This window comes from Anser cygnoides, chromosome 3 (assembly GCF_040182565.1).
Source record: "Anser cygnoides isolate HZ-2024a breed goose chromosome 3, Taihu_goose_T2T_genome, whole genome shotgun sequence".
NCBI lineage: Eukaryota > Metazoa > Chordata > Aves > Anseriformes > Anatidae > Anser > Anser cygnoides.
This window is the reverse complement of record NC_089875.1, coordinates 121,152,176-121,169,025: the sequence shown is the minus strand read 5'-3', so window position 1 is coordinate 121,169,025 and position 16,850 is coordinate 121,152,176. Positions and strand designations below refer to the sequence as shown.

At 45.6% G+C, this 16,850-nt stretch overlaps 1 protein-coding gene across 18 annotated transcripts in view; it reads right to left on the bottom strand.

Moving 5' to 3' along the window:
* Window positions 1–416: 416 nt before the first annotated feature.
* Window positions 417–16,850, bottom strand: part of FBXO16 (F-box protein 16) — a 37,496-nt gene continuing 21,062 nt past the window's right edge. For 16 of the 18 annotated variants that reach the window (XM_066995127.1, XM_013184476.3, XM_013184475.3 and 13 more), the window contains 4 exons: window positions 16,154–16,359; window positions 9,794–9,899; window positions 5,090–5,315; window positions 417–2,851 (listed from right to left, as the gene is read on the bottom strand). In XM_066995127.1, the coding sequence (XP_066851228.1) occupies window positions 2,784–2,851; window positions 5,090–5,315; window positions 9,794–9,899; window positions 16,154–16,359 (606 nt within the window). In that variant the 3' untranslated portion in view covers window positions 417–2,783. Of the gene's footprint in view, window positions 2,852–5,089; window positions 5,316–9,793; window positions 9,900–11,139; window positions 13,466–14,017; window positions 14,084–16,153; window positions 16,360–16,850 lie in introns of those variants that run through there. The other 2 variants (XR_007169143.2, XR_007169144.2) reach the window with 2 other exon arrangements.

Here is a 16,850-nt window from a genome sequence, read left to right as displayed (position 1 = left end):
TGCTTGTACTGGTGGAATTCAGATGCAGCAGTGCTGATTCATTGGCCTGTGGGGTTTAAAAGGTACTTTCATTTCTTTAATCAAACGCTACGGCTAATCAGAGTTGTACAGGATCTGGAAATACCAAGCAGTGCAGGGAAATGAGCATCTACAAGGAACGGCACAGGCATAACAACCTTCCTCTGTAGTTGTTTAGCAATTTCTTATCCACACATCTTGAGGCGCGTTATAAGGTGGGTAAATAACCATCTGCCCGTGCAGATCAGCAGCCCAGGGCGCGGAAGGTGATGCAGCTTGCCTGAGGCCAGCCAGCAGCACAGAGGCAGAGGCAGATGGCTGGGAGTGTGTCTCTCTGACTCTTTCTGTTTCAGATTCTGACCTATTCTGCAACCTCAGGAATGTTTATAAGGTGTGTTGCAAGTGCATGTATTTTATTCTAATGCTATAATTGGTAGAAGTTACATCAAGGCGTTCGTTATATAGGTCTGCTGTTACTTCAAGGATAGGCTACTGGGCTCGGCAGTTTCCTTGACAATGTTGCTGTTAATTATTTCACGGCAACATAAATACAAAAGCGTTATAAATCGGAGAAGCCTGAGCCTTAAGATGTACAGTGAGCACTCAAAATGCTTGGTTTGCTGCAGCAAAGGCACAGCATCTGCAGTAATGCCTGAGCACTCAGCTCCAAGACCCTGGGAACGTTACCCTTTGAGTGAGTATACTCACTGGTGAGAAAAGAAAAGCCACTGAGGCAGGGTTACATCATTTCCTTGCACAGCCATTTGCCGTTTGGTACAAAGACCTAGCAGTGAACTGCTGCCCAGGAAACTACCCAGTGCCTGGAACAAAAAGGAGGCTGGAGCAACAGTTTGGACTTCAGAAGCTGTAAACATCCACGAAGCAATCCATTTAACTTGATTTTCTCTGGGAAGAGGTTTGTGAGGAGAGATTTGCAGTACCAGGGAATGGATGTCGATGAACGTTTTGGGTGGGATTTATCCTGCCTGATTTCTGGTGCCCAAAAGTTAGCTTTCTTAATTGAAATTAGTCAGTCTCTTGCGTAATTGATGATGTAACAGATAATTGCCATCTGCAAGTTCCCATTTCAGCTAATCATTTCAGAGGTGACCTGCTTAGACTTAAGCTCTCAGGCCGCTATTTTGGTTGAGACGAACTGCCTCTTCCAAGCATCCAGAGCAGCTAGAAAAATGAAAGGACAAAAACAGGGAGAGGGAGATGCGCTAATCATTGCTCGGGAGTTGGGACTTATGTGGTGTTTGAGCAAGTACCCGAGGAGCAGTCTACTGGCAGAGGCTGTCCCTTCAGTTACGATCCACGGTGCGTTGTGCCCAGTGCCTGGTCTTGACAACGTCCAATGTCCGTGTCTCTTGTGCCAAAAATCTTGAAATCCTCAAGTGACACAGTACAGAATAATCTGCTCACAGAGGGGAAAGCTTCTCCTAATCCTTGTCAATTAGTAGGTGGCATTTGCTCTGAAGCGTGGTTTCTGGTCTAAAAAAGGCTGAGAATTCATGGGTGTACTGTGGCTCATCCTAATGTATGGGAAGTTTTAGCTTTATCCCAGTCTGGGTTATGATAAGGCAATGAGTTGCAGTTGCTGTGCATTCAGTCCCCTTATCCTTAAAAACTCCTATTCCTTACATTTTACTGGATACTTCCTTAATTATAGAAAAGACAAATAAAAGCTCATGATTTACAGTCTCTTAAATAATTAAACTAGTGTCAGCTCCCTGCAGGAGTCACATGCAATGCTGTAATCCAGAGCGTGGGATTTGATTTCATTCTCACTAACACGTTCTCACTAACATGATTGATACGATGGGCTTGCCTTGTTTAACAAGAGAAAGAAGTTCCGTCTCCAGTACAGCACTAACAAGGGTTTTCTTCAAGCATTTTCCCTGAGCCTCCTTTCTTCCACATGTTAAAGGCTTTTCCCTTAAATTCTGTGGTGCTTCCTTCACAGTCCAGCTGATTTGGCAGGGACTGTAGGTTACAGCTGAAGGATCATATTAGTGTTGGTGATAAACCACTTGCTTTGTAGGGGGGATGAAGGTGTCTGGTAGTCCTCGCTTCTTTTCCACTGCTCACAGGCAGGCCAACTTCCATCATTCTCTGGGAAAGCATCACAGAGCAGCTCAGGCCATGGGATGCGCCCCAAGGTGTCTGAGCAACACACAGGCAAGCTCAGCGCCCTTGAGGTCCAGCAACCGTAGCAGGGATCTGCACAAGGGTTTTCTGTGTGTGGTCAAAAGTCTAGGTGAACTCTGCAGGGACGACGTACCCAGAAGAAAAAGAGGATATAGCACCAGTTCAAGAGCAGCAGCAACACGAAACCAGGCCGAGAAACACATCAGGAAAACATTCCGACTCCAGCTTGGAAACAGGAGATCCCACCTGGAGATCCGAAGGCAGGAAGGAGTCATTGCATCAGCTGCTGTACTTCCAAAAAAATACAAAGTCATTGCTCCAGCACCTTGCTATCTAAGCTGGCTGCAAGGCAGTTAAGTTTTCTTTTGGACAGCCTAAGTGAGAATGGATGCAGGACCTTCATGCTCATCTCTTTACATGGTGAGGTCAATGAAGAAAGTCTTTTCAAGTGCAAGAGCTGAAAAAAAATTAAAACTGGGTCCTTGCAAACGACTCAAAAGCTGCTGTTCTTCACCAAGCACAGCCTGTGACTCAGGCAACATTGCTGCTGTTTCCCCAATGCCAGGCAGATAAGCTTCTGTTCTGCTAAGATGAAGGATACACTGGATCCTCCCTTACTCTGTATCAGATCCTTGGTTTGATGGAGGAATGCGCCAGGGCTGAGCCTCAAACAGTGGAGATGCTAGATGAAGGTGAAAAAAAAACAAACGTGAGAATCAGACAGATTAATTTAGCCAGAGATTTCACATTCTAAATATATATAGGTACCCAGCCAAACCTTGGGATTTTGGTGGTATTTAATACCTCAAATACTTTTACAAATCTGGATTGAATGGTTAGTTTCCTTTCATTAATCCATTACAGAGAAAATAATCGTGTCAAAACATCAAAACTTGTCCTGCCCAGCTTTCTGATGATCTGCAAACACGGCCGGGACAGCCCATGGAGCACTATCTAAAGCTGGTAAGTTTACCTTGGGAAAAGCCTGGCAGAGATCGCAAGGCCCTGGAGAGGTCACTGAAGGAATTAAGACCCGACTTGTCTCTCTCTCTGATACAAGAAATACATAGCTTTGCCTAGCAAATTGCCCCTAATCCAAATGCAATCCGTCGGGTAATTTACCTTGGTAGTTTCTGTGCTACAGCAACAGCAGTGGTAGGTGGCTCGCATGTTTCTCCGAGCACCTGTTCCCTGCTATCCGAAGCCCTTCCCTCGTGCACAGTTTTAAAATTTCTTATGCAGAAGACGCTGGATGCAGCAGGGGTCAGGCAGGATGCTGCACATCCCTGCACGCTCCCTTCTCCACCCACCTGGAATCGCTCATAGCCACTGGGTAGCCACTTCCCCGCAGGAGCTCCCCTCACTCCATCCCCCACATCCTCTCTGACAGCACCAAACCACATCTTAGCAGTTGCAGATCGCTTCACAGGCGCAAGAGACAGCAGAAACACACTTCCCAGTGCCTCCCGGTGGGAGCCGAGCGCCGCATTCCTGGGAGGCCACGGCAGCGCTGCCAGACCAGCAGAAATTCCCTGGACTGACTGGAACAACCAATAACGCAGCCAAGCCCAGAGCCTACGCATAACTCTTCGTGACTTGGCCCCAGTCCCACGTGGAGCCTTCCTAAAGCTCTGTCCATGCAGTGCTACGTCAGGGTGAGGGCCCTAGTTAATAGGACCTTTGTGGTGGAAACTTATGAAGGACTGTAACCCTCTACCCTAATCTTGATGCTTTCCTCTCTTGGCTTTTCTAGCCAGGATGTATTTTTGTACAGCTTCCTACATGAAACAGTCTTCAAGTGTTTTCCTTGGGCCTCAGAGCAGTCTTTCCAGTGCCTCCCCCAGTGCCCTTATCTGTGTTTAAATCCTTTCTTTCATCTGCCACAGAAGGAGTTGGGATCGCTCACTTGCATTGTGGGCCCTCCTCATGGGGGCTCTGCACCTGCTAAAAACACTAAATGCTGGGGAGACCCAAAGGGCTGATGGAGGTCCCAGCGTGCTCATCTTTCCCCTAGGTGGGACCATTAATATTACTGGATAGTCACTGCCAAGTGCCAGGAGCTACCCTCTTATCCTACTCCTGTGTTCTCTTTGAAAATCCTAAGCAGTTTCACATCAGAGGTCTCTTTTCCTTTGTTCACTCCAGGTTCTTTATCCACTACCCTTGTGCTGTTAAAAATCACCAGGGTTCAGCCTGCAGTCCGTACGTGGAAAAAGCCCTTGTGAACTAAGAGGACTTTTACCAAAATCTGCAAAAATTTGTGTGTTTCTGAAAGATACCAAGTGCTTTCCCAGCAGGCTGCAGACACCGAGGGCCTTAAGGAGATGCTGGGTTTATCGAGAGGTGAGGTCTGGATGAATAACACCGAGAATCTACGTTGAATCTAGGCAACCCTAGACTGAAATGGCATAAAACCAGTTTTGATGGTGTCGGTCTGCCTCCTTATTTTTGGAAGGCACTCACAGATCAGCTGTTTTGTCAGCTGTTGTCTCCCTGGAGTTGATTTGCTTTACCCCCTAATTTTCTGAATGCTCGGTACCAGTTCCTCCTGGCATCTGTCCAGAGCCTGGCAGAGCTCATGGACTTTGGACTGAGCCCTGCTGCCACTTACGCTCTGATCTCTTGCTCTGCCACTGAATATCTGTGAGTCAAACCCACGTGAAGCCCATGCCAGTGTTCAATATCATGGCAGAAGGTGGATCTAGCAAGTGCTAGATATGAAGCGAGAAGATTTTAGCCATATGTTCTCTTCTGAGGCAGCAAATCCCCATCATCTGGATTCCCACCATCCAGAATGACTGCCTTCTCCTTCGCCCACGGAAATGTACTGCCAGCACCATCTCCTTCCCTCCCAGCACAAAATCTGGGTACCAGCAATCTCTGCAATGAGCTTCCGCACGGGACACGGCGGTATACTAACGTGTAGACCTGGCGTTCGTCCTCGTGAAGTCTTTCTTTCCTCTTTCGCGTGGCTTTGGCACTGGGGCTCGAACAGGCGCTGGCCTTATCCCGGCGTTCCACTGGGAGCTCTGGGCTAGGGTCTTTGCTGCTGCTTTAGGGGTCAGGTTCCCGGCTGACGGGCGAGTGGCCCAGCTGGGACGAACCGGTGGTTTGGGAACAGGCTCGAGATCTGCAGTAAGTGACAGCTAGGAAGAGAAGGCAGTAAGTATCATATTATCATCCTAACAGTCTCAGAGGGACTGAAAATGTTGGAGACTGTTGAAAACTTGAATCTATAAATGAAACTCATAACGATGATACAAGCATGTCTTACTGCAGTGACCTGTGTTCTGTTATGAGTTTACCTTAAGGACAAAAAGATCCAATTAGAAATTGATGCTAGTAGAGCTAAACCCATGTTAATTGGTTCTCGGCATTAATTGGTATCTCAATGCACAAATTCTCCCCTGTGCATATGGCTGTGGCTGATTCCAGTCTTGCTTGCTGTTTGAATTCTCACAGTGTAAGGGATAACGTTTATTTTAAAATACTGTTCAATGAGCATTTTACTAAGCAGTACAGAAGTTAAGCAAAAATAAAATCTTAATGACACAGTGATTGGTTTTTTTTCCTTGAAAAAGATCCCAAATATCCAAAAAACACAGGTTGTGCATACCAACAGCTTTGGCTTTTTTTTAACTGCAACAAATTATTTGGTAATAATAGTGAACAAACACCAACAAAACCAGACATCGACGTAGAAACTCATTAAAAAGCAATATGGGCAGATAGACTTCTGTGAAACTAGAGTCCACAGTAAAACGGTTGTGCAGAAAAGTCGATGCTGTTCTGCAGTTCCTGCCCGCCTCTTTCCCTTTTCCATTATTTGAATTGGCAGCAGCGGCAGATATATGGTGCTTCGTGTCTAATTGTCTAGTAATAAATAAGCAACCCAGCAACTTCTGAATATCGGCCTAAGGGAAGGCCAGGGATTATACAACTGGCTAAAATACTCCAGGTTCTTAGCAGTACTTGATGTGTAACAGAGAGATGGTGTAATATAAGCAGCTGCAGCTTTTCTGTCCTAGTGAGGAAAGCACAATGCCACAGAAGCAGGAGTAGTTGCAGCACAGATCTGACCGTACCTTGCTTTTCGGCTCCTGTGTCTTTGGTGGTTCAGTTTTAGAGTTTATAGGGACAGATGGGTAGAGTATCAAAGCCAGGCTATGCCTTTAAAATTAGAGTGACATATATAAGCTGGGTTTGAATTCCAGACATTATACTGAGCTATTTTCACTCTCAGGGGTGGTCCCATGTAGTTCAACAGGATTTCTTGTATGAATCCGTAAAATTCAAAATAAGGTTTGCAGAATATAGGTGGTGTAAATGTACACTGGACCAGACTGTGTTGCATTGCCAAGAGCCCTGGATCTTCATGTGGGATATACCCACACAGAATGTAGATGTGATCCATCCTCAAAACACCAATTCCCTATCTGTATGTCATAGGATAATTTATTCCTGACTTCAAATGCTGCAATCTTATTACCTTAGGCAGTGAGGCAAGAATGAGTGATCCTGTCAAAAAAAATGTTATTTAGTATGCACTAAAAATAAGTCAGTAATTCAAGAACAGCTGTGAGGGTGGAGCAGTGTCTCCAACAGAACCAAGCAGGCAGGCTGAAAGGCAAAACCAGCCCCTAATTGCTGACATTGCAGTCATTTGCAAAGCTGTCGAAAGCATCAACCTGATGGATTTTTGCCTTCCTCATAAAGTGTCTGTGAATTTTGACATTTGAAGGGGATGTGCCATGAAGCTGCCTCTTTTGCTGAGAGCTGCAGAAAACTCCTTATCGGGAGTCCTCCAGGGAAGAGCGCCTGTGTAAAGAACACTGATGTGGCAGCGGTGACACCTGTGAAGGGACCTGTGGGGTCAGAACCGAGGAATCACAGCAGGGCAGCACAGCTCCATGCCAGAAGGAACAGGAGGGATGAAACAGTGGCCCGAAACACAGCCGTGTGTTCCACGCCTGGCCTGCTAAAAGCCCGAATGAGTCACTGAACCCATTGCATTCTTCACTTTCCTTTGTATGATACTGGGACAGCAGCTGCTGAAGGCAACGTAAGCATCAGGGTGGTACAGGCAAGCCACAAAGCCTTGATCCAAAAAAGTGCTTAAAGAGACAATTGACAAGGAAACTGTACTTATCTTTAGTGTAAGGCATTTCCCTGCGTAAAGACAGAGCAGGCATTCCCACCCCACCGTGGAGATGGGGGGGTTGTGTGGACATGCGTATGAAAGAAAGTGGCCCTTCATTCAGACACCTAATTAACTCAATTTATTGTAATGCACTATTTAAGGTAATTTAGATAATTTACTTTAATTTATTGTAAATTAAGTGTGAGTCTGGTCACATTTTCTGCTACTATTTCCGTGATTACTAATAAACTCCAAAACCCCACAAGTTTACCGGGAGGAGACTTCATTCACCATATGCAAACCTGGAGCCAGTGGAGGTAATTCCAGGAGTCAGGTCATCACCTTAATTACACGTTTCTTCTATTTTGGTGCGTTGTTGTTTAGTCTCCTGAGCTTAGAGCTCCATATAATAGCCCTTTTTACATCTTCATTGTTGGCTGTAATATACCTTATTCTCATCTACTTTCTGCCCTTGAATCATTGATCTATTTAAGAGCTTCATTTTAATTTGACTTGATGTTTGCTTGCTTGGGGCACTTATTCTTTCATCATATTCTATTCTTCTTCCAAGGATTTACTAAAAGATTTGAGTATTAAGCTGCTTTATTTGGAATTGATTAAGTAAGAGTCTTTTCACAGGTCTTCATTTCAACAAGATTCTCCAGCGCTACCCTAATAATGAATGGAAATTAATTTTGGATGATTCCTAGTGAGTTATACATATTCTTCTATGCATCAGCCTACTGTAACCTAACTTTTATTGTCCTGTAGTGTTGTAATCATTAATGGCCAGCGTAACAGCAGGATTATACTTTGTGATTACACAGAGGATAAGAACCATGGCCCTTGTGCTGAAATTTGTACAGCTCTAAACTCAAAGCAAATACAAGCGTATTTTCAATGTAAAGGTCTAGGAAAGAGTGATGCAGCACAGACTATACCAGATTTTTAACACAAAAAGAAGCCAGTGCTTCCAAGGTTGCACAGGATAAAGACATGGAGCTCACTTAACCCTGGCTTACGCTGTCCTAACTGGCCAGAAGGGACCAAGGAAGGATGGTGGACCTGTCAGGCCTCGATAGCGTGCAGTAGCTTTAGGAATCTTCCCAGGGCTTTTTGTGGGGAGAGAATGCAGTACCCACTAACTCTGTGTGCTCCCTGAGACGTAGCATTTTGAGTCAGCTGAATACTTTTTGGTGACTATTTGCTACAGGAATAATAACGTCTCTTTAAAACTATGAGCAGCCAACAGAAGGGGACACATACACAAACACAACTCAACCCTGTACTAAAGACATTTATAGCAAAAACTCCCACTGACTTTATGTAGAAAGGTTCAGACTTGATGCTGGGAATGAGACTAGGTGCTTGTGCCCTGCTGGGCTGCAGGTTAAGTAACTTTCAAGTTCCTAAACTCTAGGGAAAGAAAATCAAACTCATCTCTTTCTACCCTGAACTAAGATCCTTTCACCTCTGTACTGACAATAAAACAGCTTTAAATTTGAAATGAGAAGCCATGGTGGGATGAAACTCTGTCAGGGCCCTCTGATCTAAGGGCTATAGAGGAAGCCATTGGAGAATGGAAATTGTAAGACACGGGCTGCATAACTTTAATTATATTTTCTGTTCCTTGACACTGACTGAATCCCTTTCCTAGCAAACAGGCTGTATTTGGGTCAGGAGAATGCCTCTCAATCTCAGGAGACAATGCCTCTCTTTTATGTAAACCTTCTTTAGCTCAACTCACATGCGTTCCCTGGCTTTCGTCGCTTGGGAAACATGCTTCCAGGTTTGCAAAAACCCCCGATACGCTTGTGAGCACATCTTTCTTCTGGCGGCTATTTGCTGCCATATCTACAAAAGCTTAGACCCATGATGCTTTCTGGAAGCCTGACTTCCCTAGACTCCTTTCATGTGAGGATGCCCTATTTTACCCGCAATGAGCACAAAGAATCCTCAGTGTTAAGACCTTCGGGCTGCTTGCGCAGGCTCAGCCCAATGAACAAAGCATAAACTAACTTCAGACTGCAACAATCAAAAGTCGCGAGCACGGAAGAGCAGCTCTGGGGAAAGATGCGAGCGTCGTAACCGATCCAGGGCTTTGTAGGGCGTGGAAACTGGTTGTCAGGATACTGAGCAGTAAGCAAAGCGAGGGAGGAGCAGACAGCCAGATCACTGCCTGCACACAGCCGGTTGCTGTCTCTTTTTTCCCACCGAAGGCAGATGGACTGTGTCTAGGCTGCAGAGAGAGGCTGCCCCTGGAGCAGCCAGACGTGGCATGCTTTGTGTCCTCCTTATGCCTCCGTTGCTTCTGGCCAGATATCTCCCCTGAGGACAGGCACAAAATGCGCCTGGCAGCCTCCTTACAGTCAGGGGCAAAGTTTTGCAGTTACCGAAGTTAAGTAAATGCTCTGAGCTAAAATATTCCTGGGTGTAACTGACACCGGACCCCAGCTGATATAATTACAAGCCGGTGATACTTACCAGTGATTTTGCCTTCCGGAGCTTATTAGATCCACGACCTGCTCTCTTTTTTTTCTCAGCTGCCTGCCGGCTGAGGTCTGGGGTCTCTCCTCCTCCCTTCTTTCTCCTGCAGAGTAGAACCGAATAGTATTAACAAGTGCTATGGAGTTGGTTCCCTGGCGTTGAGAAGAAGAAAATCCCTTATGATATGCCACCCAAAAAGACATGGCTTAAGCTAATACATTTTATCTTGTACCTGGAGCAGACCAAGAGCGCACAATCAGTTGTGGCTCAGAGAAGAGTGGTAACTTGCCTTTTTTTAAAGTAATGATAATTTCACAGCACTCAAATGCTTGGGACTTATGGATTTAAGCTAAATCCACATAAACAGTGTTACATCAGCTTAAGGGAATTCACAGAGAGGGAAGTTTCACTAAATCATGTCAGTTAAGTCCATAAGGGTAGGGGACTGCTTCTCAAGTTATTCATTGTTTCTTAGCCAAATATTTTTTCTTGTACATGTATATAAATCTGTTTGCAGCTACTATTAAAGTTAATATAATTAACTTGCAGACTGGGAATATTCCAGAGTATGAAAATTAAGAGAAGTACACCGGATTATGGCCATTTGTCATGTTATTCCAATATCAGGAGTAAAATCAGTACTATGAGAAAGTTTCTTCAGGAACTCAGGTTTGCTTGGAAGGTGTTTGTTCCCCTTCCTCATTCCAATTCTGCATATCACAGGTAACTTTAACAGAAGCAGTAAATTTAGAGCAGTGACTCTGTGTGCTCTCTGGGTTCATCTCCCAGCTCCATCACCAGCATCTCCGGGCTCTTGGAAAGAAAGCTAAAAAGCACATTGTGAAAAAAATATATATAATTTTACAGGGTGGAAACATATTCTAAAAGCAACACATCCTAAAAAAAACAGGGCCACGCCGCGTAACATGCACGTCCTCCCAAGCAGCCAACACCACTACGTCTGCTATTCACTAGTCCCAGACCAGCTGCAGATCAAGAACCACAAAGACGAATCAGACAAATTATTTCAAATAGCAATTTGAGGAAAATTACCATCTCTTGATAAGCACTTCACTAACAGCCAAGAGAGAAAATTCAACCCAAAATATTATTATAGGGAACGATCTGCTCATCGTTAGATAGAACACGGTCCCTTGCCAGAAGGAGTTAGCACATGCAATGATCTCCCCTCGTTACAACTGGGAGCATTGGAAGAGGTAAAGGAGAGGCTCTGACTCCATTCTTCAGAGTCCGGTGACAGCACTGGCATAAGCCTGTTCACTTAGAGAACTGAAAAAAATGAACTATTTATGCAGAGATAAAATACCAATAACCTGTCAAACCTGAGCTTCTGGTCGTAAATTAAGGTATGAAGCTCTACTGCTGTATTCTAACGTCCATGCCCACGGTGTCAGAGCATCCCTCTGCAGCAGGTCCTCACCACGATCTCACTTCCAGGTCAGGAAAATAAGGAAAATAAGCAGTGAGGATGAGTTTCTCAGCGCTGCAAAGGAAGACGGCGTCAGAGCTGAGCTGGGAACTTCAGGTCTCACTCCCAGTGCTGAACTCGGTGTTTCTCACCCCACTTCTCTCTCTCAAGGAATGTTTTAAATTCCCACAAGCCGAAGGTTTTAAATTCCCACAAGAGAGTATTGGGCTGGCTATTCAGAGACATGAAAAGCGAGAGGCAGGCGTGAGGATTCAGAAGAGCAGTGAGACAGCATGCCCTTCGCACGCAAACCAGCCCCTTTTTGTCAGAAACTGGGCCTAGGCTGATGACAGAACAATTACTGAACGTAATTATTTTCTCGTTGGGTAAACACTCCAGTACAATATGCAACTGTTTTTAGAGCCGGCCTCTGCCCATAAATTATCCGACTGAATTAGCGCTGGCTCCTAGGAGCCACGGCTGGTTGCAGGGGGGGAAAGGAGCTTTCATTTTGGTCGAGCTGCTGTCACGAGGAGGAGCAGGGCTCTTCCTTGAGGCACAAGGACACAATCTTGGCGGGGGTCCAGCGCTGGGCTAGAAGCAGAATTCATTAGTCATGATAAAGCGGGAGGCAGGGCTTTTTGATTTATCGGCACCGAGCGGCACACCACCAGATGCCTTCCAGCAGAACCGTACGTGCACGGCCGGAAAGAAACCCCCCTCCTGGTCCTTTTTAGGCAGGTCGGGGTCCCAGAGGGAGTTTTATAACTTGGTCCCACACTGCAGATAAAAATGCTTCATTTCACCTTCGCAATATTGCTCTGTGCTCCTGAAGAGACAAACCCGTCCTTGCTGGTCTCTGTTCTGTTTGCATTCAGCTACCTGGACAGTTCGGGCAGAAAACAAAACAGACCTAAAAGAATTCGCCTTTATGATAAATTGCTCGCATACGTGCAGCAACACTGAAAGCTGCTGCTATAATTCTACCGAGTGATTTTGATAAACCCTTCCAGGCAATTTGTAATTCTACCCATCTGTATCTCTCCTCTATCTCCTCGCCACTCCCTCGACTACGCATCTGCTCATCGCTGTGCTTAATTTCACTGCTCAGTGACTGCGAAGCTTTTCCCACACTTCCCCATCTAAAGCAAATAAACTTTCAGCGAACATCCACCCCGATCACTGTCCCAGCTCCTTCAAAGTAGCTGGGGCAGGTTTGCCAGCGAGGCTCCCGAGTGCCATTTTGTTTTTATAGTACAAGCTCAATGCCTTCCAGAGCAAGCAGCAAAAAAAAAAAAAGATTCAATTATCATCCAGATTGCAAATTAACCCCTTTCTGCTGTCCTTCCGGCACTACCCAGCAGGATTTCTCCTTCCCAGTGGCGTGAAGCACCAGCACTGGCCAGGCCAAACCCTCACCCAAGTGCTCTACAGAAATTTATTTATTTGTTTTTCAAAGGTAAATGCCCAATTACGGTCTTATAAGCCAAAGAACACATTTTAGGTCTTATGTGCTAAAGCACATATTTTGTGTTACATCTTTTAGGACTTCCTTTGACTCCGCTCTCCTGCAAAACTGAAAATTGAGCGTAGCTTGGTACGCCTCCCGTGTTTCGCTTTGGCTAAGCAAGGCCAAGTTCTCTGCTACGGATTCACAGCGGCGTAGTTCTGATATTGCTGAGGAAGGGCGCTTGTAGCTAATGATGCCTCTGTAAAGATCAACAAAGAAGCAGATGGCGGCCCTGCCATTGAAATGACAGCATTTTGGCTGCAGAGGCACCCTGTTATGATGAACAGGAGAGCTCTCTCCTCTCTTTGGACCAGAAAACAATCATAGAGCGACCTCCGGCTCAGAGAAGATTTCAGCCATTTTCAGAAGCCATGAAAAAAAAAATATATTTTTTTTGTTACCTCTTAAATTCTGCAAAATTTAACCTGACATTAGGCAGATTAACTTTGATCCAAAGAAGTAGCCAGAGACTAGTCTCACACACTGCTTTGATGATGGCGTCAGGTATTCCTTTGATGTAATCGTGTTTGTTCACAAGGAATTTTCGACAAGTCCCTTTTTCCTCAACGCAGCAGAACTCAAATGGAAAGAATGGTTTGTTTGCTCGTCGCTCTCCAGCCAACCTGCACGCCAAAAAAAGCTCCTTCTTGTCCTTCTCTCTCGGCCATCACGTCGGCTGTCTGCTGCTTTTCTGCTCGTTCTGCTGCGTCTTTTTATGCATGCTTGTAACCTGCCTCAAGAAAATAATTGTTCCTGTCTGTGTGCATTCAAACTGCAGCGAAACTCATTTCCGCTCCCAGCCTACCACTGCAAAACCCTATATTATGGGAAATCAACCCTATTGTTTTAGGAATCTCATTTTACATAGATTTCACTACTTCTGACATTCGCTTTACATGAAGAGTGGATGTTATGCCCTTGAGCTCCAAGAATTCGTCTAATCTGAACAATAACTACACCTCACACAGCCTAGGGGGGCAGAGATTTTTATCTCGGCTCTCTGTTCTACTTTACAACCCTGTACACTGGTCAGGCAGGGTCTGCCTGAGCCTGCAGGCTGCAGTAAGGTGGATCAGCTTGCACAGCACTCGCAGTACGCTCCCTCGTTCAGGCGACTAGATACCCGCAGAGCATTGCATTCAGCAGTCCAGAACAAAGCCTGGCATCACGGAGGGGCACGCTGACCGTGTTGCCACTGTCAGGCAGCCAAGAGCTGCCAAAACTGCCGGTTGGCAGCCACTGCCACCTCCAGCAGATGCCCACGCTTGGGGACAGCACAAACCTGGCATGCGACGTGGCACCGCGGACAGGGAGCCAAGTGGGGTGCCAAGACCAGGTCCCCAGGCTGCTGCCTCCAACAAAGAACAGAGGACACAGAGGTTTAGTGGGAGGACGTCTGCGAAGGGGCTGCAGACCACAGAAATGAAGCACCAGAACGTCTTTAGGTAGCTGGGTCAGCACCTGGAACGGCACACCCGTATTGCTGAATAAGAGTCATTACAGACAAGACTACACACTAGCAATTACTTTCAGCTTAAGTGATATTAAAGGGAGATCCTCGATAAACAAGTAAATCTCGCAGAATTCATTTTTCTCTCCTTGCGATAATCCCCTGTAATTATGGATAAACGCCAGATTTGCTAGATCACTAGGCATTAAAATATTCTCCATTGCATACAAGGATAGAAGCTCAAATCTCACTTAGGAGAAGAAAACAGTCAGTGTGCTTACTGTATCATTAGCAAATCAATCGTTTGCATATGGTCGTCAGCTGCATCTGCATCCCCGTGCTGGAACAAGTGACTTTTAACCGTTTCAAACAGGGGCTGTCCCTTTTTTGCTGCTCAGCCATGACCAGCACCAGGGAGCCCTAAACCTCACCTACGCCCTTGGGAAAGGCTATGTGGAAACACTTAGCACAGCTGAAAAATAAAACCAGCACCATCATTTGCAACAAGAGGCATTTTGGCAAAATATTTAGTTAAAAGCCTCAAAGAACTCTACCTAAAATGGCACTAGAGTTTGGAAACATACCACAGAAAGAGGGTGAGGTGGAAACTGGAATGCTCTTTGAAGTGCTGCAGTATCCAGGGACCAGGGGACGCGGATTAAAAAATGATTCATAAAAGGCTTTTGCTCAGACACTGGGAACTTTGCGGAACACCCCGGAGGAGCGGTGGGTCCGGCAAAGTTAATCGCATTGAGAAAGAACCCGTGCAAGTGCGTTACTGCTTAGCCAAATAATCACCGGGCTGGGGTAATTCAGGGCTCGATTGTTCCTGTGCACAGGGCTAATCTCAGCTCTATCGGTTATTTACTTAATGTACAGTCTGGCTACTTTCGCTGTGGATTAATTGGTTCCCAAGGTTTTTGTTGGCACAGTGAAGAGGAATATCCTCCTCTCTGCAATTTCAGTTGGGTGAGAATCTGGGCAGCCCTTCTCACGGGGACTTGCACAGGAAGGAGGCAATGGTCAAGCTAATCCATTACCTCTAAACCAGGCTCAGATTAATGATAACATTACCACGATTTCATGAGTTACTACACATCAGCTGAACCGAGGTAACTGCTGTGAGCATGCCCATGAAAAAATGAGAGGCGGCAGAGATTTAAATGAGAAATGGGTCAAATCCTGCACCCAGGCAACTACCACAGCCTCCTTGCTATTGCTCCTGCCAGTGCTTGTTAACGTACAGAAATCCGACCACAGACATGAGATTCTGAAAATATCTTCCACCAGATGTGTCAAAGGAAACCATGGGATGGCCCTAACGCAAGGGAATGTGCAAAATTACGCTTTGGGTCAGAAAAGCCTTTCTTTTGCCAGTTGCTGACCAGGTAATTCTGGGAGCCCGAGAACTGATGGAGATGGGCAGTCTATCCCAGGCAGTGTGGATACAAACCCTACTCATTACTTAAATATTATATAGTATATATACACACATGCATGCTTTTATACCTGCACCCCTTTTAAACATCCAAATCTCTTTTCAGCCAGAAGATCCTTGAACTGATAGAATTATATTTTATCACAATTAATTCATTCTTCCTCTTCCGTGCAGAAACTGCATATTCCTCCCATCCTTGCAGCTTTGTTTAAAACCTCTTGAACAAACTGTTGTCCTGATTCTTCCCATTACAGCTGTGTAACTTCTCCAGGGGTTACAGCCTGTTTTATAGGCAGACAGTAACAAGCTTGGCAAATGCTCTGTGCCGAAAGGACACAAACTAATGCAACTACAAGAGGACCAAGATCAATAAGAGAAAAGGGAAAAGGGCAGCACTGCATGCTAGCTTGGGTTTACAGCCAGGCTGGTGCACTAAAATGCTTCCAGGCAGCTCGGAGCACAGGCAGAGGGAGCGTGCAGAGGACGTGGACATACTCTGTTACAACAGACAAAAGGGAAGAGACTCTTACGCCTGCCTCGCCTGCTCGATGGGATCGTAGTTGTCGAGGTAGTTGAATCGGATGGTGTCTGTAGGATGTCTGTCTGACGAACGCCACGGTGGGAGCTCTTTTTTCTCCTTGTTTGTCCTCCTTCCTAGCACAGGAGGTTTTGCCTCTGGGATGTTGCTTCTCACCGGTTGCACATCAATAACTACAAATTCGTCCTTTGGAGGAGTCTAATAAGAGACATGAAAAGAAGATAATACATTTCATCCTACAATGAAAATTAAATTTATTTTGCCTAACTTTAGACTTGTGAGAATTAGGTATTAACTCAAAATTAGTCTCTCCAGGCTCTGTTTTGGTCACTGGGCAGAAATAGGGGCCCAGACAGTGCATGACATTGTCCATGTCCTGAACGCTGTATTTAGATGAGCTGAGCTCCATTTGAGATGTGTTGGCTTCATCCATTGACTACGGAAACAGCCTACGGGGGAATTTGGTTAGAATTAGAGATCTGAGTTTTGAATTCAGGGCAGAGACTCCTACCCTCACAGCTTCACAAACCAGACATCCAGATCAATGAAACTCAGGAGAAAGCAATGGCTATGGAGTGATGCTCCACCTTCCCAGAGTGGCCCTACCACCTCTGAAGAAGACAGAATGGGAACAACATCAAAGGCTGTAACAGGCAGATTTTCTGCTTTCTTTCCTTTTCACCAGCTAG